Source organism: Orbicella franksi, chromosome 15, assembly GCF_964199315.1.
Source record: "Orbicella franksi chromosome 15, jaOrbFran1.1, whole genome shotgun sequence".
NCBI classification, from domain to species: Eukaryota; Metazoa; Cnidaria; class Anthozoa; order Scleractinia; family Merulinidae; genus Orbicella; species Orbicella franksi.
Window position 1 is genome coordinate 2,881,039 of NC_138159.1, and position 24,162 is coordinate 2,905,200.

Below are 24,162 nucleotides of genomic sequence, written 5' to 3' on the forward strand. Positions count from 1 at the left end.
GCCGTACAAAACTAAGAAAAAATACTCTGTTTTCGTTGAGCGAACTGCTTTATGGAGACTTTATAGACTTCATCTTCTTTATATTCATGTGGAGGGACCACATGTATGATTATAGTGGTCATGATGTAATCCCCTTGGAAACGCTTAATAACATTGGTAAATGTTTTTCCAACAAAGCGTTCAAAGTTTCCAAACCCAGATGTTTCATCTGTATCACCTGAAAGATGGAAAAATATTAATTAAATGTAATCATTTGGAGCTAATAATCACCATCGTTTGAGGTTCTTCTTTTAAGTTGTCACACATTTCAGCTCTTTCTTTATCCACTCTCGCATTGGATTTAATATGGAAAAAATCTTCAAATTCCCAGGAAAGCAAGCGTTTCATTAGCACCATAGACTCTTCAAAGTATTCCATGATCATAACCAAATCAAATTCTCCTTCCAAAAAGGCAATGTACTCTTTGACTGCTGTGAAGTTCTGGTAGAACTGGTAATCTAAACCAAAGTCAAACATCATGGGATTTCTGGTTAAAACTGATGATCGACTTGCGGTAATATTTTAGAATTTTTTTCCATTCCTAAGAAATGACTTTATAGATTTTGTTGGGTCGTTATCTAAACCAAAAACTTCACCTAATTCCACGTAGTTAAAAACTGATTCAAACTGGTCTACCGGGTCTGTGAGGATCGTAATGTACATGCTGGTGTCCTTTGGGAAGAGATGATATATGGTTTTTTTTATTGTATCTTGTATGACTGCACAGAAAATTTGGTTGAATTCCATTGCGCGGCAAGGCATGTATGAGGCGAAATCGATGAGGCCAGCCAACCATTGGGTCATTGCCGAGAACAAAAGAAAGATAATTAGAGTCGCCGTAAGGGAAGAAGATTTTAGCCACAGTGGATAATCCTGTTTTGTGTGTCTTGAGAAAGAGAACCTATCCTATAGGAGCACACTTGTCAGCTGAGAGCAGCTTTAATATCCGTCTGGTTGTCTCAACTGTTAATTTGTGTCTGTGAAAAAAACCCCACAGATTTTATTAGAAAGATCTTACAATGTTAATTATGACGACAACTAATCAACCTTGCAAAAAAGAAACAAAGAAAATGGTTCCAAATCTGCCAATCACAGCCAACAGCTGTGACATTTTGTACCCAGTGAAGAAAACTTCTGTTTCCTGAGAGGTCCACTAAGATGACTGATGGCAGAGAAACACAAACCCAGTGATTGAGCAGAGTTTGTGAGTAGAAAATCTCTTCCCCCCCCGTTCAGTTCTACTTTTTACAATATATTTTTATAGCGGCAAAGGATCGTATGCAAGTTCTTTTGCCACATCTGAGCTAATTATATTGTCAGCTTCTTCCTCTTCATCTAGCAATGTCTTGATGTAACCTGCGGATTTGGAGGATTGTCTATTTCTTAAGTGTGTGAGGTATGCATTTTCTTTTCTAGTCATCTTTTCACATTTGTCCTTTATTTCTGCTGGCAAGTTTGGATTTAAAACAGGTGACTTAACATATTTGCCAGGATAAACTAATTGAAGGGTCAAAGTTCCGTTAAACCACTTTTGATTCATCTCTTCATTCATCCGATGAAAAGTTTTCAGGTCGTCATAAAACCCTTCCCTCTCCAGGTTTATTTGGCGCCAAAATGTTCTGTTAAAGTGCTCGTACAATAACATATCTGCTTTGTTCCATCGTTTGATGTTCTCTTTTAAGTTGTCACTCATTTCAGCTCCTTCTTTATCCACTCTCGCATTGGATTCAATGTGAAAAAAATCTTCAAATTTCCAGCAAAGCAAGCATTTCATTAGCACCATAGACTCTTCAAAGTACTCCAGTGATCTTGACCAAATCAAATTCTTTTTCCAAAAAGGCAATGTACTCTTTGACTGCTGTCAAGTTCTGGTAAAACTGGTAATCTACACCAAAGTCAAACATCATGGGATTTCTGGCTAAAACTGATGATCGACCTGCGGTAATATTTTAAAATTTTATTCCATTCCTGAGAAATGACTTTATAGATTTTTTTGGGTCCTTGCCTAAGCCAAAAACTTCACCTATAAATTCCATGTAGTTAAAAACTGATTCAAACTGGTCTACTGGGTCTCTGAGAATCGTAATGTACATGCTGGTGTCCTTTGGGAAGAGATGATGCATGGCTTCTTTTTATTGTATCTTGTATGAACTCCACTAAGATGACTGATGGTAGAGAAACACAAAACCAGTGATTGAGGAGAGTTTGTGAGTAACTGAAACACACAGAACCACAACCTAATCTAAATAAAAATGTTCAAGTTCTCCCAATAGGAGTTGAGCCTATGACTTGCATACTGGTTGGACATTCTTCTGCAGAAGAACCTGGAATTCACATTGAAACAGAGGGTTATAGAAGTCATGGCGACTGCATTTGGGGGAAAGCTCCCTCAACCCCTTTCCCCATAAAAAAATCTACTGGCCAAGTCGCAAGGTGCAAATTATTAAACACTGTTCTGATTAATAATAAACCCTATGTGTGAAAAATTATTCCCAATCCTGCTTCTTACTTTTTGGATCATCTTCTGACTTCTGAAACCCACTGTCTGCTTGTTTAACAACATCTGTATTGTTTTAGTGAAAAGCAGCAGCAACAGTATTGTAAAGTGTATGCAAACATAATGAAATACATTTAAAAAATACATCTGAGAGAATGCTTCTGATAGAATTCCTCATTCTAAAGCCGCAATTGAGAAATGACTGTAAAGATTTTTTTGGGTCCTTGCCTAAGCCAAAAACTTCACCTATAAATTCACCTATAAAATTGGTGGCCTGAGCTAACAGCTCGCTCTTCAGCTAGAATTTGTCCCGGCTCACACGGTACTATGGGCGTTATTTTGGTCCCGTCTAAAGTAGGCTACAGTCCTGCCAAGTGTATGTTGACCCTTTGGGCGTGTAGAGTGTCTCGTTATTGACTTGAATACGAAGTGACATTTATGTATCCTTTGTATTCTTTCAGCCGTCACCTCGGGTTCCTAAACTGTTTACTCCCTCAGTGGCTTGTCCCAAATGTTCCTACGCCAGCGATGGGTTTTTTCGGTTTTCACGGTCAACAGTGTGGTTACGTACGGAACGATGTCCAAGAACACGGGACTGGAGGGCCATCTAAAAAATTTAAAGTTGATAAGAACGAAATTTCTGAACGCCTGGCTCAATTGTCTCAACAGCGAGGATCGTCGCGCTATGTGAAACAGAAGACTGCGTTCGAGTGTGAGTTTATGAATTTTTTGTCTCATCTTGCAACCCCTAAAACGCTTGCTTCAGCCTTGCGTGTTCACCTTCCAGAATGTCTACACCTTTCTAGTCAAAATGTCAGTATGAGTTCTTGTGGATGCCCCAAGAGACTTGCCTTTGGGACGGTTGATGCTTTAATAGGAAAACTTCGAGCAATTTTTGCTGAACATGGCAGAGGTACGGAATGGCAGTCGATTTTGAACATTGGCAATCCGGCTGCGGATCGCTCGGTTAAAAGATGTTTGGCAGATACACGGGAGGAGCAGTTGAAAGCCAGAGTGGTTCCACGTCAAGCCAAGCGTATTTTCCTGAGTGATTTGGTGATCCTAGCCCGTCATATTCATTCCCAAATATTACATTGTGCGACGTTAACTCCGAGTCAGATCTATATTTTCGCGAGAGATCAGGCAATGTTTGAAGTCCTATTTTTTGTTGGAGATCGTGCCGCTGATTTACTTTTGTCCAAGACAGTTGAGATTTTACGTTTTCCTGTTAAGTCAGGATTCCTTTTTAACCATTTTTGGACGAACACATTAAGATCGGGGGATGCAAACGTGTTCGCACTTAAGAGAGGTTCCAGTTTAACTATCTGTCCTATTAGAGGGCTTGAGTTGTATTTTGATGTTTGTAAATCTTGAGGCATTAAGCTTTGTCCGGGTTTTTTGTTCCGTTTTGTAACCAAATCTGGTAATATTTCACTAAGCATTTGGATTCTGAAGCGGCTCAGGCTAGATTGTGTGTATATACTACTTCACTGGGCGACCTATTATCTGGTGACCGTTATACTCTTCACGATTTTCGTAGTGGGGCGCCTGTTTCTTTAGCTTTGTCAGGGGTGAGCTTGCATGAGATCATGGACCATGTTGGATGGAAGAATAGCTCGACAGCCTTGCATTACATGAAAATAAAGCAGGTGGTAAATCTTGCAGGTGCAGCTGCAAAGTTGGCAGATCTGGATGTCAAAATCTGAAGGACGTACATGAGCGAGCTGTATTGCATTATTGACTGTGTAGTATGTTGAGTCAGGCAACGGGCTTGGGGAAGGTCAGAGCGATTTCCCATACCTTATCTACATGTCATGAAGAACAATACCCAGGGCAGAATATTACACAAACCAAACTGGACATTTGGTTTTTTGTACATGAGGTATATTCCGAGCCCTGGTTTAGATTAATCATTGTTTACTGCATATAAGAGTTCCTAAGGTGTCCAATCTAACTGTCATGAATTCACATGTTTGGTTTTTCATTTAAATGTATGCAAGCCCCTGTTCATAAAATCGATATCATTTTAAGCTAGTCTGCTCCAGGCTTTTGGTCAGTAACAAGGGACAACATAAAAAAAGCCTCTTCAAGGGGAGGGGGGCTTTTTCTATCCCATCCCCCCCCCCCCGCCTCAACCACCACACAACCCCTGCTGGCTCTTTTTTGGCCTGCCCACTTTTTCATGTCATCTCTACTTACCAAAAGCCTGGAACAGCTTAATATCAAGCCGTTATTGATAACAGCTATTGTTTGTTGTTGCTCCGGGCTATACAATAAATAACTGCTAGTCTGACCCCCAAATATCATTGAATGGCCCGACTGAGAGGTGGTCACCAGCCCTCCCTTCTCATATATCCAACCCTCCCCTCTCCTGCCCTCCTTTAAAATTTGGATCTGTTAGGAATCACTAACTATTAGTCTCATAAAAAAATTCCAACTGTCCTCAAAATTTACAACTGTTATTATGTAGCCATAGCTAAAACTGGTAGATAGATCAACTTCAGACTGAGTCAAGAAAATATTAACTTAATTACTATCATGAAACACTGACTGTTCCCAAACTTTTGAAATCACTTTCGCCATCCTTCTTCACTTGTATACTTGCTTTCAAATTCAAAGGAGAATTAACTTTAGAGACATATTTGTAAACAGATGTTAAGAAGGAAAAGGTCCTTGGAGTTAGCTCCCGACTCATGGGCAATGTGTTAGCAAAAATCCTTTGATCCATTGAGCCGGTTAGAGTAAATTTATAAGTACGATCAGTGCATACATTTGCTACTTCTAGCGCAAAGGAGAAAGTTTCATAATCCCTTCTCAAGAATAAGAGACAATTCAAATCCAAGTCTTTCACAGTTGTCTCTGAACCAAACATTTTACGTGGAACACCATTCTCAAATAGTACTCCATTCTTTGTTACATCTGTACTGCTCTCTTTGGCGCATGCACAGAGCTTGATGTCAACCGATTTGTCAACGCATGGCTCAAACTTGCTATACCTCGTCTGCCGTACAAAACTAAGAAAAAATACTCTTTGTTTTGGTTGAGCGAACTGCTTTATGGAGACTTTATAAACTTCATCCTCTTCATATCCATGTGGAGGGACCACATGTATGTCCATAGTGGTCATAATGTACTCCCCATGGAAACGTTTAGTAACATTGGTAAATGTTTTTCCAACAAGGCGTTCACAGTTTCCAAACCCAGATTTTTTATCTGTATCACCTGAAAGATGGAAAAATATTAAACCAATTTTTTATTGAGCTCAAGATGGAACACTTTTTCAACTATGTTTGGTTGGGAAACTGGTCTTCTGGAACTATCTATCGAAATCAACCAAAAATATAAAAAAAAATAAAAAATAAAAATGAAAAAAAATTGGTACAGTTAATATTCAATAGTTGTTCCCAACAGAACACAAATTATAATTCAGGCACATTTTGGATAAATGCCATCTACCAGGAAAATTACTGTGCCTCAGTAGTCACCAACAAAAACAATTTCAAAACTTGAGACTGCCAGATAAGAAAAGCAATGAGTTGATTCTGCATTTCTTTTTGTCATTACGTCTATTGGGCAAGTAATATTATAGTGAGGGCAACTCAGATGCGGATCTAGGGAAAGGGTGCTGGGGGTGCGCACCCCTTCCCCGCCCCCCCCCCCCCCCCCGCCGAGATGAAGCCTTCTTCTTTGTATTTACTTTTATAATTTGTTTACCTCACCCGTCAGTTACGCCAGTTGGTGCAGCTTCTCTTACCTCTTAAGAAAAATCCTGGATCCGCCCCTGCAACTAAAATATAAAGTATACTGGCCCACTGGGCAACTGGATTTCAATTTTTTTTCCTGCCCTAGCTCAAAGTGTGACCCCATCCAGCAGCACATCCCCATTAGCCTATTACTAGGGAGCCCTCCCCCTTCCCGCACATTTTTTGCACAGTAATTGCACATACATCTAATTAGTGTTTATTGAAAAAGAGCACATCATAACCTTTAAAAACAACACCAGCCAACATCTTACCTCCCATATACTGTTGTTGTATTGCATCATTCATGTATCCAAGTGCAAATTCTGCCAGCCATTTGTGATTATCTGCATTGTCTTTGATATGACCTTCTTCATCAAAGCCTTCACACTTACACCTGGTCAGCGGAAGCATGTACAAGTCTGCGCATGTACGGTTGGCAGGAATGACTGAGAATATGCCTGTTTGTGAAAAATCCTGAGAGTTCATTTTCTCAGGGTCGTGCAAACTCATGAGTGCTTTGTGCAAATCATGTAGGATGAAGAGCCGCTTTTGATTTGTGAACAAGGCAGCCGTCCTTTGTGGTCCCAGCTTTTCTTTGACACCATCAGGAACAATCATGAAGAACGTTGGATCAAATAACTCTCTTCTACCTTCTTCTGTGTAACTAAACGGCGTCATTTTGTGGCCATGGTCTGAAAATATGATGGTAAGGGTGTCAGAAAAGCCTGCCAAGTTGACGAAGAACTTTGCCAAGTTGGCATCCATGTTGATCATCCGCTTTCCAGTCATTTCATGTCCAGTGTTAAAATGCATGTACGACAGCAAAGGTTTTGCCTTTTCATCTTTTTGCAAAGCAGTGTACACCTTCGTTATGTAGTCCATGAAATACCAACTGAAAAACTGGCCATTGAAACACACTTTAGCAGGAGAATCATAGTGGTTTGTTCTGCCGTACTTGTTCACTACCGTGCAGGAAAAATGTGTCAAGCCATAGTGGTCAATTTTTTTCTTGATCAACTTTTCTTGTAATTCCTTCCACCTGTGGCGAAATAAAACACTGATGCCTTAAAGACACTATAACATCATTTCACTCAGCCCAAAATAGGGCTGTCAATAAGGGCCGTAACCAGTAGCATCTGTTACAGCCGAACATGTTTGATGGGCTCTTGATGTTACGGGTGAACTTGCAGCTGTAGTTGACACAATTCTCCCATAAAGTAACAAGTTTGTTATGGGCATGATGATCAAGGTTATAAGTGAATCAAAACTAATACCAGTGCTGCAAAGAAATAGTCCCAGTAAAAGGAAATAGAAATTATGTGGACTCTAGACATAAGTCATGGAGCGTGCTAGCATGTAAGACCATTTGTGTGATTTTCTGAAAAAAATTCTGACTGTTAAAGCAAATAATATTTGAATATTTTTGGAGATTGTTGGAAGGTTAAGTTTTAAAACTGTTTACAAAGATTGCTGAGTGAGGCTGGTCAATGAAGATGTGAAGGTGCTTTGTCTTAACACACCCGCAAATCAATTTGTTAAGTGTGCTGTCAAAATTTGGCCAAGGTTGGAGAGGAATAAACTCAGAGAAGTATTTTTAAGCAGCCTTCTGGAAGCGTTACTACCAAGGCCTTAATTTAGTTATTGCTTAGTACTTGCAGTGGTCCCCTAATGCTTAGCCGATCAAGCTGTATGGGTTCCAGACCTGGCCAGGGTCACTGCATTGCGTTCTCAGGTAAGACACTTTACTCTCACAGTGCTTCCCTCCACTCAGGTGTATGAATGGGTACCAGTGAATTAAATGCTTGGCCAGGGGGATCAGAAATACTTGCTTAATGCTATGGAAACTGGAATAAGCTGCTGCAGTGATCTAGACCAGATGGCTTGACACGGACCTTGGCATCATGTCTTTCTCATAGTCATACAATACGTGTGAAGCGCTCCTGCGGCTGAGCACCCAGCATGCCGATGATTTTAGGTCATAACTATGTTACTTGTACATGTAGCTTCACTATCACTCTCATGGCACACTCACCTTGATTTGAACTCCGAGTCACTGGTTGGCACCGCTCTTCTCTGAATATCTGTTAATGCACTTCCCCAAATGTCATACCAACAAAGGTCCTCTTGAAAGAGGGTCTGGTAGCCCCACTTCTGGAAGGTCCCATACAACACCTCCACGCCTAAAGGAGCCTTTGTGTTCTCTCCTGAGGCACTGATTTCATTGTCATCTGTAAATAAAATTTAAAATTACTCCTTCCCTTCCACATAGTTTTCTACATTACTTTGTAATGATCATCCTTTAAAGTTGCACAGGCTCCAAGTTCCTGCGAATTCCACTCTGCTCCCTCATTAAAGTAGTTAGTTTTTTTATAGATATATATTATTTATACATGCTCTTTTTATTTTACGTTATACAGGGCCCCCGTTGATACCAGTCCTGCGACTGAAGGGGTCACCCTGTTTAAATATTGATTATTATTACCAGTGCTACATGTAAAGATAACAGTTTGACAATGGATATCGTCTGACCAAATTTGTAATTATACTTAATGTCCAAACAAATCAGTAAATTATGTCTGGCGAAAACAGAGGTTTAAAAGCTGCTGCATCATAAAAATTATTTCCAGCACTGAATTACACAACATTATTCCAGGGAAAGGACTGGACAATGACAAAAAATATAAGCTACAGAACACACTGAACCCACCTTTGAGAACACCAGAAAAGAATGGCCTCAAGTTTTCGAATGTCTGTTGACCAATACTCTGGTCGAGTTCAAAATCCAGGGCGGAGGCCTTGATATTTGGATCCTCCCTAATCTTGCGAAGTGCCCCTATTGCTCTTGGAAGGGTTCGATAAAAATGCGGTCTGGATATAGAGTCAAGCATAATCACATTGATATTGATACTACTTCTGCTCTTACCATCCTCAACTTTCTTGAAAGTTGGTGGAAAGGTAAGCGCTTGGAAATTACTTCCACATCTTAAGAAAAGAAAACTAAAACCTCTTTCCAGGTTCGTTTTGATGGCCTCCTGCACTTTAGCAGTGATTGTGTCCTTTGGTAATGGCTTCCAGTCACTGACAGATTTACCCAGTTCTGGATTGACGGAAGCAATTTGGATATCTGATGACCCACAAACTTTGGCGTCGCATGACAGTTTATCATCTCTTGACTCTGTTACTTGAAACGAACAGATATCTGGGTAATGAGTCTCATCACATTTCCGATCCTCAACACGTCCTGGCTGTCCATAATGTTGAAGAATTACCTTAATACCAGCTTTTTCTGGCCTGAAAGAGAATTTGATGATAAATTAATGGAAATATTGCACACTTACCTAACACTTTGAGATGAAGTTTGTCTCAGGATTAGAATCGTTCCATTATAAAGTTGGTCTTAAAAGGTAATTTAATACCTGTGTGCTAACAACTTTACTTTAATTAATCTACAGTGTACATGCAAGATAAATTTTATGGACCACTTAATAAACAAGTTTACGAAAGTCACTGGGTATGAACCAAGAGCCATTCTTGTGAAGCAATGTTTAATATCACTAAATGAATATACTGAGCTACAACAGGGCTGTGCTCTGGAAGGGCCTGGGTGCCACAAGCAACCAACTTTTACCTTTGGGTGACTGGAAAAACTCACATTTTTCATATAAGCTTAAGTACTGGGCACCCAGGATTTCATGGTTAAGAACCTTTGGGCTCCCAGTAATTTTTCTTAGACTACAGGACCAAGAACCTGTAGCTGGACTGAAATGTAAACTTCACCTGTACATACCTGTGAGGAATACATTTAACTGTTTCATTGATACTAGAGCTATTCTGAGTGAAAACTGTATTCTGTTGACCAAGACTCTGCTGTTGAAGGAGAGGGCTTTCGTTTCCTCCTGAAACAAAAGTGACTTCACGCTATTCATTATGAATACAGAAAGAACAGTAATATTATTGAAGTTTTTAACAGATGATAAAACTCCTGGTCATTATGATTAAGGTTAAGAAAATCATAAATTATGTTTGTATGTGGATGGGACCATGACGAGGTGTTTGCTTAAACGGGAGATGTTCAACTGTGGTTTATATTTCTTGTGCATTCCCTTTGACAGTTGAATGAAGGCAAAGAGGCCTACTGGTTAGCGTGCAGGACTCCACATCGGGCACTCCAGGTTCAAACCCTGGTCAGAGTCAGTGTCATAGTCAGGGTAAAAGGTGTTAAGAGTCAAATGTGTTGTGTTGTTGGGTAAGACACTTTACTGTCAGAGTGCCTCTTTCCACCTAGGTGTAGAAAAATGGGTGCAGCAAGATAAACGCAAGGTGGTAACACTGCAAAGGACTAGCATCTCATTCAGGGGGGGGGGGGGGTAGCAATACTTCTGTCGCTTAATGCTAAATAAACCAGGATAAGCTCGTGGGCACTTGACGAAACACAGTCTTAACCTTACTCCTTGACTAGCCCTTTGCACAACTTGGGGCCTCTAAGTTTGAAAATCTATTGAATATATTTTGATTGTAATCTTTCCCCAAGGGTATACTTAAAACTTACAATGTATGTCTCCAATGTGATGTCTTGCGGGACTTTATCAACTAAATAAATGTAGATGTAGATGTAGATCTGTGGAATTTCAACCTGATGGCTAAAACTGGTTAAGCTGAAGATTTAAAATTCTTTTTCAAAGAACTGTGGAACTTGGAAAGATGTAGGACTTTCTGCAGAGATTACATGTAACTTATAGTACCACTAAAAACTGAAGTAACTATGTCCTGTAAATTGTTCAGCCCCGCTTGCAAGAGTGTGGTACTGTAACTTACTTTTGCGCAGCACAATGAAACTGGCACATGACCTTCTAATCTATAAAAGTCAAATCCCGAGTTACACAACATACCTAAATACTTCTGAACTATGGGTACTAAAGGCTCAAACTGCAACTGCAAAGCAATTCCAAGAATTAGCAGTACTGCTAGGATGGTCAGAAAAATCTGCAAGAAAAAAGTTTAAGACATCCTTAATCTCTACATGTAAATAGCTTTGCATGTAAGTTTACACTGTATAAACTGCAGGTAAATAAACTGTGGCAGCTTGCTGTTTCTATTTTAGGAAACTTTTGAACTAGTCACTTGATATTGTCGAAAGCCAGGCCATGATAATGTAAAAATGCCTTTTACTTTTAATTTGTACAAGTTAGAATGTAATAAAGGACAGAAACTGATTGTTATTCTCCTCGCCAATCCAGTTCAAACTTGAATTTTTTTCAAGCAATATTTTTACATCTTTCAACCCAATTCAAATTAATTTTAAGATCTTTCATATAATGTGCTTGTGCAGAATTGCCACATTATAATTTTAAATTTAGTTGGTAATCAGACAATTGTTTTGTATATAGGTATACTCCAATGAGAGAGGAATTTACAAAATAACAATGGCTGGAGTGAAAAATGTCAAGTTTGTTTTGACAGCACATTTGAAATGTGTATCGCTAATTTCTTATCTTGAAAAGGGTACTGAATGCAAAACCAAAACACACACAAATCAAATACTCCCAATAATAAACATTTGAACTGCAGTGTTCGGCTGTTAAGTAATATTTTCAATGTTAAACACAACTCACCAAACACCTCCTATATAGTCCTACAGCCATTCCAAAGCCAGTTGACACACACAAGACCTGAAGGACAGAACACATCCGTATGTACACATACACTGTATATTATATACATACTTACCTGATTTGTAATAATACATGTAATACTCATCATCATTATACTGTTTACAGCTTGTTCTTGTAGCCGATATAACGTGCTCTCTGATTGGCTAATCGTAGGGTATTATTCTCTCGTAATGCCCGCGGGCTGATTATGGACTTGTAAAAACAAAGCAAAAAGCCATATGATAAACAACTTATTAACCTCAAACGCTAGGTTTTTATGGGAAAATCTCAAAACTCAACCTTCCCATATTGAACTCACTCTCAGCTAATAATAATAATAATGATAATGATGATGATGATGATAAGAAATATAATGATAACAATAATAATAATAATAATAATAACTATGATAATAATAAGTAATAGTAATTGGACCGAGTAGAGTACAATTCAGGGAGTAATCAGGCGAGTAATTTCAAAATCGGACGAAGGCGAAGTGCAAGGCCAATTTGAAATTACAAGGAAGATTACTCCCTGAACTGTACGACACGATCATAAGTGTCTATAACAAATTTTGAAATTAAAAAATCTTTGGAGAACTTCTTTTGAGCAAAAACGTCAGTAGTGCTTTCCATATTAGTTTTAAAAACTGTACAAAACACTAAGAAGGAAGCCATTAAAGCATGCGTAATTGACGTGCAAATCATGTGGGTATCAAATTACAAAAAGTCCCTCAAATTGGATACCTGTCCCACACGATCGCGCGCCGATTACATGACAAATAGGCACATTGAGAACCAATCACGATCATGATAATTTTGTTATAAATATGATAACAATATTAATAACAAAAACAAGTAATGGTAATAGGACTGATTGGAGTACAATTCAGGGAGTAATCGGGCAAGTAATTTCAAATTGGCAGAGCTTGCAGTGTGAGGCCAATTTGATATTACAAGCATATATTTACCCCTGAATTGTACGACACGAAGTCTTATTACCAATTAATTGTGTCAATAAACAACTGCATGAAACTCTCAAAAGCCCAAGTGTTTGGACAGGTTTTTGAAGTTTACATTCATCAGGGCTACTCCAATGTGGTCACCTAACAAGCCACTGGCCCAAAAAAGTTCCTCTTCAGCAGAGTTGTACGGCTGAGGGCAATTTTGTCTCTTGCCATAACCATTCATGCACAGCTGTTTAGCTTTTGCATCCAAGACAGCCCTGGCAGTTGCAAATTCGCAACCAGTTATCAAGCTGTATGCATTGGATATTTTTTGTCAGATAGGTACCGTTCCAGGGTCACTTGCATAACCTTGAGTGAGTCTAGTTCGTACTCCATGCCATCTTGTTTTCTTACTTCCAGATAATACTTTTGGAGGATTTCATTTAAAGTTGCAGGCGAAATGGCTTCCATGTTGACGCTTATGTTTCCTGACTTTGCCCAGGAGGACCAAACTCTCATCCACATCATGGTACTTCTCTTTGTGTTTTTGTTCTGTGCCTCCTTAAGAGTTTCTTAGTACTGTTTCATTAGAGATCAGAGGAAACCTGGACTCATCAGGCACTGTTAAGTTTTTTGTTTCCGAAGTTAATTCAGTCAGGGCAGGTCACTCATTCGCTGTATTTGTTGTTACTAGTATTGTTAACTTCTGTCACTGAATCATCTTCTTTATTATCAAAGCTTTCGAAATGAATAGTGTTGAACAGGTTGACAAATTCTAAAGGAAACATATCTGAATAAACATCATTGAACCAGCTAATTGTAGTCCATCTTTGTTCTCTAACTGGAGCTGGGAAACCTGCTCAAATTTTTTGCTTGGTTTTGATTGGCTAGCATTAGCTGGGTAATAAAATTTCATTGGTTAGTTACATTAGTTGATGAACTTTTATTGGCTTTTGAACAGTCCAATTTAACCTGTCCGAACAGTTTTGATATTGCAGCAGCCAAATTAAGCCATAAATCAAGGACTTTTAAGAACCAATCAGATTCAAGCATTTTTTACTGACACAATAATAATAATAATAATAATAATGATAATGATAATAGTAATATAATAAAAACATCATCTACATTAAAATGGTACAAATATTTACATGTATGTACAATTAAATCTAATAAAAACTAACTTCATATATTTAGATATAAAAAAAAACAATCAATAAAAACATTATCTTGATAATCAGTTCATTTAATCTAATTTCACATTAATTAACCATGCTGACAGATTTTTTTAGAAGGCTAGAGAATCAAGTACATCATAGTTACATCTTGCCCTTGACAATTTGTTTTCTTTGCACCCTGAATATTTTTTCCCCTAGTTTTAAGAAATTGTTGACAAGGCTTTTGGAACGGCAATAGTCACCAACACGAACATTAAATGAAAGATTACCAGTGGTTTAGCCCACATGTTGATTAGCCCCTAACCGTTTAGCCCCCATGTTCACACTTAAAACATGAACAATAGACAGTTGTCAACTTTTGGTTGGGGACTAAACGGTTAGGGCCTAATTGGCTTCAGGGCTAAACGAAATGTGGGTCTCCTTTTGACAAAGGTTGTCCCACAAAAGTGTAAAAACGTACATGATGATGCCGATTTGTACTATGGGTAATGGATAGTGGTGGTATTGAAGCTCAAGGTGTTTCAGCTTGATAGAAGGAAACAGAACTTCAAACAGGTGTATTCAAGCTTCCCAGCTTATTGCCAATACACAAATGAACCTTCATAGAAATTGTACGCATAAAACTGCCTAACATATGGCACTATACCTGGGATGGAAATATTTCCCTGAATTATTTTGACCAAATGTTATGTACTGCACTTACTCGTTACACTTACTGCCAAGCCAAGAGATAATTCACAGGTCTAAATTTACGCCAAAACTACGGTCCATAGACTGAACTAGACACAATCTCTTGGGAGACCGTTGTACATTGTTGTATATTGTTGGGCAACCAAATCATCAGCTAAGCCATCAATCTTAAACCATCGTTTTCCGCATAATTTTCCTCAAAAACGACCGAAGTGACCACCAAAAAGTCACTCACTCCATAAAGTGCTGTTTGTTTTAATCAAGCTTGTCCATGTAGCTAAGTAAACGGGGAAATTTTCCACGTGTCGGCGCCTCATTCAAATGCAAAGCGAAAGATGTAATAGCCTGCGAACAGGCTCCCGGTGAGCCCCCGCCCCGATCGCTTTGCTCTCCGCATTCTTCTGTTTCGCGCTCGCCGAAATTTTTTTCCGTCCTCGCCGGGAGCCTGTTCGCAGGCTAAAGATGTAATAATCATAAGAACTTAATAATATTATAGTTGTATCTAACCCACCTTAGGTACAATATAATATCAAAAGCTAATTATATAGCGCAACTCATCCATGAAAACAATACAACGAGTGAAGGAAATTAATCTAACGATTCATGGAGACAATAGGGGAATAACCAACAACACTAATTGGTCTACCTTCCTAACGGGTCCGTTTTAAAACACCAGCGTTGTGCAATTTTTATATACGGTTCTCTAGCCTAAAAAGCGCTTTTTCAATGTAAGACGTAATTTTATGACGGCTATAAACCGAAGCAAATCACATTTAAAATGACATAAGCTTTCTACTTGGCCGTCCAAGCCGGAATGTCTCTTGAAATTCTCCTTCAATTGACGGTCCATTTCCGTTGACTAAACATCGAGCACGTTGTTTTTCTTTACATCTTTACATCGATAAAGAATATTTTTCGGACTTTTTATAAGTTAAACGATATGAAAATATCATGGAACTTTCTGACTTTTCTGTCGAACGATCTCCCGGCTTACGATCTGGCCGAAAAAATATTAGAATTACCGTTCCGGCGTTGCCAAAAGGCGACGCTGTGTATCTAGCTTGAAGTCGAAAAGGAAATTCAATGCAAGCGTCCTTTTCAAAAGTATAAAACTACATAAGTTTAAGCTTACATAAGGCTAAACTGAACCTTAGTTCGTTACAACGACAGTTAAGCTTAAAACAAGTCGTGATATCGATAGACATGCAATTTTCAGTACTTCACAAGTCCATACCGCGTTATTAGGCGTGTGTTATTCGGGTCACCGTGTCATGAAAAGGAATCTAAACACTTACCAAACACTCCTCATTTGACGCAGCATTTACTGGCTCAGTTCAGTTGCAAAGCAATCTTCAATTACGACAAAATACTGAAATGATTCAAGACCGAATTCGAACCATATGCCGCCTTACATGTATATCTACGGATTTTTTCAGGCGGTTGTACGGTGAAAAGGATCATGGGTAAACAATACTGAACACGAGGCAACACAAGAGGCAACACAAGAGGGCGGAAAGCCTTTGATCCCTGGCCTAATAAAGGACCCTAAAAATACATTTTAAACAAACAGACAAGTATATAAACTTTTAATAATACTCTCTCAGTCGGTCTCAGTCATATAACATACATGTATATGATCAGCAGTTCTTATTTTTAACTGTTCCAAACTGAAAATAACTTCCACACCATCAAAATCGTCAGGTGATACAAAGTCTGAAGTCTCAGCTCCAAATTACGGGTTCGTGAAAAAGGGAGTGTACCAAATTTATTCGATATTTTGTAATTAAGGTCATTTATAGGGGGACGACCTTTTAAAAGGTTTCTTTATATTAGTCTTCCTCCACTCATTCATTTTTGTTTTAAATTAATGTAACATATACTGACCGAAATGGAAATAAATAAATATATAGATAACAAAAAATAAAGTTAAGACTCGCTCTCTTACCGTTCTGTTCAGTGGTCGCCACTTACCCTGGAGAACTTCACTTAGATACACTGAGGCCCGGTTCAAACGTCGAACTTTACATGAACCGAACCTAATACCAATTTGGGTCCACCAAAATAATTAAGTTCGGCAGTTGATTCAAACGTCGAACCTAATTTAATCGAACTTAAACTGCTAAAATAAAAGAGACACTATTGCAAACGACGGTTGTTGCTGACCAAAATGGCGGGAAAATGTGGGAAAGACAAACTGTGGAAATGAAGAGCTTGCTTTTCTTGCAAGTGCGATAAAGGAGGGTAGAACAAGTCGAAGAAGGCGACTCCAGATGCAATCAGCATTAAACAACCGAAGGCGATTCTTGAATTTGGTTTGCCTGATGTTATCGCTTATTCCCAAAAGAACATCGCATTTCCTCGTCCAGTTCGTTCCTGTCGTCGGTTTCTTCAAGATTCATTTATTTTGTCATTTTCTCGGGTGTCTGGAAAACCCGAATAGCGAATAGCGAGTAGTCCCGAATAGTGCGAATAGTCTCGAATAGTGCGAATAGTGGCGAACAGTCGCGAAAAGTGGCGAATAGTGACGAATAGTCGTCAGTAGTCACCGCTTTAGGTCTAATATCCTTACGTCAATTAATTATCCAAATAAGCAACAGAATTTCAGTGAATTCATTACCTTTTCTTCTCCGGACTCAGGCTCGGGTTGTCCATGGCCGACATGAAGAAAACAGAAAACACAAGGCTAACCTAATAAAGACGTATTTACGCTTTTGGAGTGGTTAAAACAGAAGAAATTACGTTTAGAAACACCTTTTGTCCTAACATTTGCCTAATAAGCGTCTGTGCTTTTTAGCGGGAAAATCCCATCCTACGTTGCTGCGAGGTTGATTGCGAGATACTGGGTACCCTATTTGCCACTATTTGCCACTATTTGCCACTATTCGCCACTGTTCGAGACTGTGCGCCACTATTCGCACTATTCGAGGCTATTCGTACTATTCGCTATTCGGGACTATTCGCTGTTCGCTATACTCGCGATTATTCGCTATTCGCTAATCGGGTTTTCCAGACACCCCATTTTCTCTCAAAAACATGACTCGCAGTACGCCATCGAACTGCCTGCTTTCCAACCCGCTACGGTCTCATCGTTTCCAAATACGGAACGCCGCATGTAGAAGTGGTTTATGCACATCAGGCAAGTATATTTCGTGCTCTCGAAGCAATAGGGACACATATCGTCCCGCTCTTCCCGCTATTTTGTTCAAAAGATCAAAACAAGGTGTGTACGCATGACAAAAGTAGGAAACGTGCAGAACTCTGGGTAAAAAATAATTTATTTAATGTATTTGAAATGTATGCATTAGGTTCGGTACATGAAAAGTTCGACGTTTGAATCGGAGTCGCTCCGTAGTCGAACTGACCGACTGGCCATGTCGAACTCAATTCCCGGGTCGACCCAAATAACATCTATCGAATCTAATTGATTCAAACGTCGATCTCGTTAAGAACTTAATTGGGGCTATTAGGTTCGGCACATGGAAAGTTCGACGTTTGAACCGAGCCTGAATGACTTTTTCATTGTCGTTTCCGAGAGAATTTTTCAGCGTAAAGGACTCAGCGAAACCGAAATTCGTGAACACGCAAAAGCAGAAGCAGTTAGCTAGGTTTAGGGTCTTTAGGGTTTAACACGAATAAATGCAGCTGTAAAACTGAAATAAACATTGCATTAATTAGTTGTTTCATTGTGTTTACAGAAAATATTTGTCCTAAACCGACCGAAACTGAAAGCCACATTTAAGGCCTCGTAACTTGAGATTTTAGTAAGACGGATATTACGCCGCCACAAGTTAATTAAGAGCAATTCTCCAGGAAAGTGAAGCAAAGTTGGAAATGAAAATTTTTAACCCCCCTTCATTTTTTGTGTATGATTACAGACCAAACAGACCGAATTGTACTCCACTCAGTCCTATTACCATTTTCAGTCGTATGAAAGCTCCTGCTCAAGCAATTAAGGATTTACACTACTCGTGATATTTAAAAATTCTTTCAAATTGCACTCGCCCAAAGGCTCGCGCAATTTTCAGAAAATTTTCAAATATCACTCGTAGTGCAAATTTAATTGCACTCGCATTCATACGATTACATATAGTAACAATAATACGCACCTGGTTCAATAATTGTTACTGAAAAATCAGGAGTATTTTAACTTGGATTGTTACTGGTACATTCTTGTCTCGACGTAAACAGAATGAGAAAGTGTAGGTAAGCTTTACGCCTATATGTAGACAGCGAGCAGTCTCCTACTTTTCCTAGCGTTTTCCTTGCGTTTCCTAGCGGAGCGATCGAGCAGCAAGCGGCGTAATAATATTAACGGAGTTCCGCGCGCGGAGGATTTCAGGAACAAAAACCGACTACTCGTAGTCTAGCCTATGTGCACTGGTTTAGACCAAATGCTCGACAATTGAGCATGGCTTATGCCTCGTCCATACGACGTCGGACGATTTCAATAAGCTCTGAAAACGCATCAAATGTTTTCCGTCCACACTACGCCGAAAGAATTTAAAAACGCAACAATCACCGGTCATTTTGGATTTGTTTTTGAGGAAAACTCGGTCAGGGAAATCAGATAATTATTGTGACGCCATCGTGTTTGAAAAGCTCCGTTTTCAAAATGCTTGCCGTCCACACGAAAAGGAAAAGCCGTCGTTTTCAAATTGTTCCGGTTTGAATAGCGGTTCTGAAAAGTACCGTTTTCGTGACGGATTTAATAGTCTGTGTTATAGGCTTAACCTTAGAAGTAAAGCTACGTTTTGAATTTTTCCCGGCGGAGAGGGCCTTACACTTGGGTGTAATGTTTCAGACAAAATGCGCGACTTGCAGACCAAATGCGCGACAACTGAGCTTGACTTACGAAGTGAGCCAGTAATTTCATATGCTTCTCTTCGTCCAAGGGTAATGTATCAGGGGTTTCAGGGAAATTAAACTCAACGGCTTGGTGAAAACTTCTTTATTCTCCTCATCTATTCTACCAAAAATTCATATTTAACAAAAATTGTCCATGAAAACGTCTATGTCCGGGGGTGGGATGGGGGTTACTCTCCATACAGCAGTGCCATAGATGCTTGCTCATGGGTCAAACCATGTTTTTGCACCTCCACTTTATTCTAATTCAAAAAACTCGTCTGAAGATGGTCAGGAAAAAAGTTCATTCAAAACACGCCTACAAAACGAGCTTGAGGTACCTTAGTCCAGTTCTACCCGCCCTCTGTCATGCAAATTTGTAATGACATCTGCAAATGGTTAGACGTTTTTGTCTTCTAGGATAAGGACGATAAACCGTAGGCCCCGTCTCACAACTCTGAAATCCGAGGGTAAATTAAGTAATGCATGTATGTATGTATCAAAGTATATATCAAGTTACTATCTATTTTGCTCATTCACACATGTTTGAAAAATCATCTTAAAATTCTTGTAAGTTTATGGCACTTGCCACGAAACAGAAAGGGTGGCACTTTAAATCGCATGAAGCCTGAAAAATTTAGCGAGTGCTTTGACATAGAAAAGCATCGCATTCAGGTATCAACACCATCTTTACGAAGAAACCGACGTTTAGCTCTGCTAGAGTCCAGCCTCTGTGTGGACCTGTGGGACCACTTCTCCTAAGCGACCATTATTTCGAAATAACAAAATTTTGCTTGTGAAATCACTTTAATGGAGCTCAGTCACGGTTTGCGCACATTGAAAAGTTTAGCCTCAATTTTTCAAATTCGTCGTTTGTAATCCGTGTTAATCTTCTCCATCCTTAGCCATCCTTGTTCCTTTGTGGGTTTATCATTATCTCTGGTGTTTTTCTATCTTATTAAACTGCTATTTTCAGGTTTCCTACCATTAAAATGTAATTTTGTATGTGGCCAAAGTAACTCAAAATTCCGTGACTGAGCTCCTTTTAACTTCATGTGCGAATGCGACCACTACCACTTTTAGAGCTAATGGTAAGCAATTTCATCTTCCCTCGATCACACCCCACTACAGACGCCAATTGTTGAGACAGACGTGCTTTAACCCTGATTTGACAATAAATATTGCTCCCAGGCTAAAAGAGTTATTTCTCCGATGTTCGCGACTGACTATATTCGTGATAACGCTGGTCTTGCAACCGCCTCTTCAAAGCCACCATATAAATTAGGCGTTTTAAGTGGTCACTTACGGGAGCTTCCACTATATTCACCTTCAAATCTAGTAAACAAAATTTGTTAACCTCGGCGCCAGACTCTCTTTTCTTCTCGTGACGAGAGAGCCTGGTGGTGAAGTCGAAGGAAATTTGAGGGCTGTATGACCGGCAGCCGGTCGAAGTTTTAAATAGACTAAATTACTGGCACTATGTGAAGTAAAACAACGTAAAAAGAACATTGCGCCAGGCGAAACCAAGAGGGTCGCCTGCATGGCGAGCGATACTTATTACCACTGAGCCACCGAAACCGGCTGGCAGCTTTGGGAATATTTTAAGTACTGTATATATCGTGTCACCCTTACCATTGTTGAAAGGTAACTGTAAACAGGCTAACCGGAATGCTATTCAGGCCAACCAGAGTGCTTTTCAGGCTAACCCGCGGAGTGCTATTTAGCCTAAACTACAATAAAGGTCATTTAGTCTATTTAAAACCTTGATCGGCTGCCGGTCATTTAGACACTTCGTTTTTTCTCTTCTTAAACAGGATCATATTTAAAGTCACTAGCTACGTCCCAGCTAACTCTCTCTTGAGCGTCTTCATTCGGCAACGCATTGAAAATCCCCGCTAATCTTTCGGAGCGTTTCTTTCTGAAATATGCAAGATAATCATTTTCGGTTCTTGTCACCCTCTCGCATTTTTGTTTCAGCTCTGGCGGGAGATCCGACTTAAGCGTTAGTCCCTTAACATGCTTATTGCCGTAAACTAGTTGATTGCTTACTTGGTCTGTAAAACATTGACTCTTCAAGTCAGCTTTCATCCGACGAAACGTGGCAAGATCTTCATAAAAACTCTCCCCTTCCATTTTGATTTTGTTCCAAAGCGTTTGATTAAAATGTTCAAAGAGCAACACGTCGGCCTTGTTCCACCTCTTGATGTTTTCTATAATATCGTCGCTTATACTCGAGGCTCTCTCTTTGTCGAGTCTTTCATTGGTTTTCATAAAGAGAACATCTTCCAATTCCCAGCAAAGAACGCGTTTTAGAAGTACTGCGGACTCATCAAAGTAATCAGAGATCATGACCAAATCGAATTCCTTGTCCAGAAACGCAACGTAATCTTCGATGGCTTTTGCGTCTTGGTAAAATTTGAAATCCAAACCCAGGTCAAACGACTGGGGATTTCTGGCTAAGCGTGAAGATCCTGTTTTTGTGATATCTTTAAACTGAATTCCTTTCTTTAGAAATGCCTTCAACGATTCCGTTGGGTCCCCACCAAAACCGAAAATTTTGCCAACGCCCATGTAGTTGAAAACAGATTCATACTGTTCCACCGGGTTTCTAATTATCGTAATGTACTTGCTGGCATCATGCGGGAAGAGAAAATTCATCGTTTTCTTATTGAATCTTGTGTGACTGGCCAGGAAATTCGGTCGAGTTCCGTCGAAAGGCAAGGCCTGTCCGAGGCGAAAGCGCGTAGGCCAACCGATCAACGTGTCGCCGCCAAGAACAAACGTGAGCCCTCGAGCGTCGCCATAGCGGAAGAGAATATTGGTGACAGTGCTGGATCCAGCTTTGTGTGTCTTGAGGAAGAGGACATGTTCAACTGGAGAACACTTTAGAGCTGTGTTTTGATTTTCACTCGACGCATGTGTGACTGGAGTTTGACTCGCTGCTTCTTGGTTTTCCGCGGCACTCAGTGCACGTGTGGTCGTACCGACATCTGTTTCTGCCCTATTAAAGGAGAATAAATAAAAATTAATCAAAGAAAACGGTCACGTCGATGGCCTATGCTTAACTCGGGTGCCAGCCAAGCTAAACTTGTTACTGATTTAGTAAATGGTTTGAACCCAGGAGTATCAGTGGTTCGTATAGAGTTATCGTCCGGGTGAGTGTAGTTCAACAACAACTACAACAAAAACTTGACAAACTTAAACAACTGTTACCGACTAACTTACTTGACACTGAGAGTGAAGAATGACCATCCCAGTTAATTTTCCAATTTAAGCAATTGGAAAGAAGAAGCCTGAAAAAATCAAGGCTTCAACGGGATTCGAACCCGTGACCTCCGCGATACCGGTGCGATGCTCTACCAACTGAGCTATGAAGCCACACATTGGGAGCGAGGTCAATTAATTGAGTTCATATCTTCCCGTGAGGAGTGAAATGACGTGAAGTTTATATGAAATAATTCATATACGAACTGCGGTTGTAGATGAGAGTGAAGAATGATCATCGCAGTTAATTTTCCAATTTAAGCAATTGGAAAGAAGAAGCCTGAAAAAATCAAGGCTTCAACGGGATTCGAACCCGTGACCTCCGCGATACCGGAGCGATGCTCTACCAACTGAGCTATGAAGCCACACATTGGGAGCGAGGTCAATTAATTGAGTTCATATCTTCCCGTGAGGAGTGAAATGATGTGAAGTTTATATGAAATAATTCATAAACGAACTGCGGTTGTAGATGAGAGTGAAGAATGATCATCGCGGTTAATTTTCCAATTTGAGCAATAGGAAAAAAGAAGCCTGAAAAAATCAAGGCTTCAACGGGATTCGAACCCGTGACCTCCGCGATACCGGTGCGATGCTCTACCAACTGAGCTATGAAGCCACACATTGGGAGCGAGGTCAATTAATTGCGTTCATATCTTCCCGTGAGGAGTGAAATGATGTGAAGTTTATATGAAATAATTCATATACGAACTGCGGTTGTAGATGAGAGAATGATCATCAAGATATGAAGATATCAAAGGGAAGATATGAAGGGAAGATATGAATAACTTGACAATAACTTGACAAAAGACGAACAACAAGCACTGAAACGACTGAAAAACGACAACAACATTGTCATACTACCAGCCGACAAAGGACGTGCCACTGTTGTTATGGACAAGACTGACTACTTTGACAAAATGGACGCACTGGTTAACGACAAGCAAACTTACGAAGAACTTAAACGCGACCCGACGCCAGCACTTCAACGTAAACTTAACAGCAAAATACTTACGCTTAAAAAGACTGACGCTATTGACACTACTATCGACTGAGGTGCTCAGTACCTCAACCACCGAAACTCTACGGACTACCGAAACTGCACAAACCTGGTATACCGATGCGACCTATAGTGTCATTCTGTGGGTCCTCTACGTATCAACTGTCTAAGTGCTTGACGACCATACTGCAACCCCTTATTGACAAATCAAGACGCAAACTACAATCTACGGAGAACTTTATTGACGCTATTAAGACAGTAAAGATACCTGACGACTGCAAACTTGTGTCTTTTGATGTGAAATCACTGTTCACC

At 39.7% G+C, this 24,162-nt stretch overlaps 3 protein-coding genes, 2 non-coding genes and 2 pseudogenes across 7 annotated transcripts in view; 1 reads left to right on the plus strand and 6 right to left on the minus strand.

Annotated features, from left to right (window-relative positions):
* The window catches only part of LOC145469870 (uncharacterized), an 89,653-nt gene that overhangs the window by 8,930 nt on the left and 56,561 nt on the right, over window positions 1-24,162 (plus strand). The window lies entirely within an intron of this gene.
* Window positions 110-1,024, minus strand: LOC145470505 (galactose-3-O-sulfotransferase 2-like; annotated as a pseudogene).
* On the minus strand, window positions 1,298-2,190 carry LOC145470262 (galactose-3-O-sulfotransferase 2-like; annotated as a pseudogene).
* LOC145470506 (uncharacterized) lies at window positions 4,954-13,401 on the minus strand. The gene is made up of 9 exons (XM_081454317.1): window positions 13,223-13,401; window positions 13,007-13,154; window positions 11,892-11,948; window positions 11,169-11,262; window positions 10,067-10,175; window positions 8,987-9,570; window positions 8,312-8,507; window positions 6,537-7,318; window positions 4,954-5,749 (listed from the first exon to the last, which is right to left on the minus strand). The coding sequence occupies exons 1-9, from the start codon at window positions 13,399-13,401 to the stop codon at window positions 5,073-5,075; spliced, it is 2,826 nt and encodes a 941-aa protein (XP_081310443.1). The 3' UTR covers window positions 4,954-5,072.
* LOC145469868 (galactosylceramide sulfotransferase-like) overlaps window positions 19,678-24,162 on the minus strand; it is a 12,404-nt gene continuing 7,919 nt past the window's right edge. For all 3 annotated transcript variants that reach the window (XM_081453681.1, XM_081453679.1, XM_081453680.1), the window contains one exon: window positions 19,678-22,587. In XM_081453681.1, coding sequence (XP_081309807.1) covers window positions 21,393-22,587 — 1,195 coding nt within the window. In that variant the 3' untranslated portion in view covers window positions 19,678-21,392. The remainder of the gene's footprint in view (window positions 22,588-24,162) is intronic.
* Trnat-ggu (transfer RNA threonine (anticodon GGU)) lies at window positions 22,892-22,964 on the minus strand. Its single transcript has one exon. It is a non-coding gene; the product is annotated as a tRNA-Thr (tRNA).
* Trnat-ggu (transfer RNA threonine (anticodon GGU)) lies at window positions 23,394-23,466 on the minus strand. The gene has a single exon. It is a non-coding gene; the product is annotated as a tRNA-Thr (tRNA).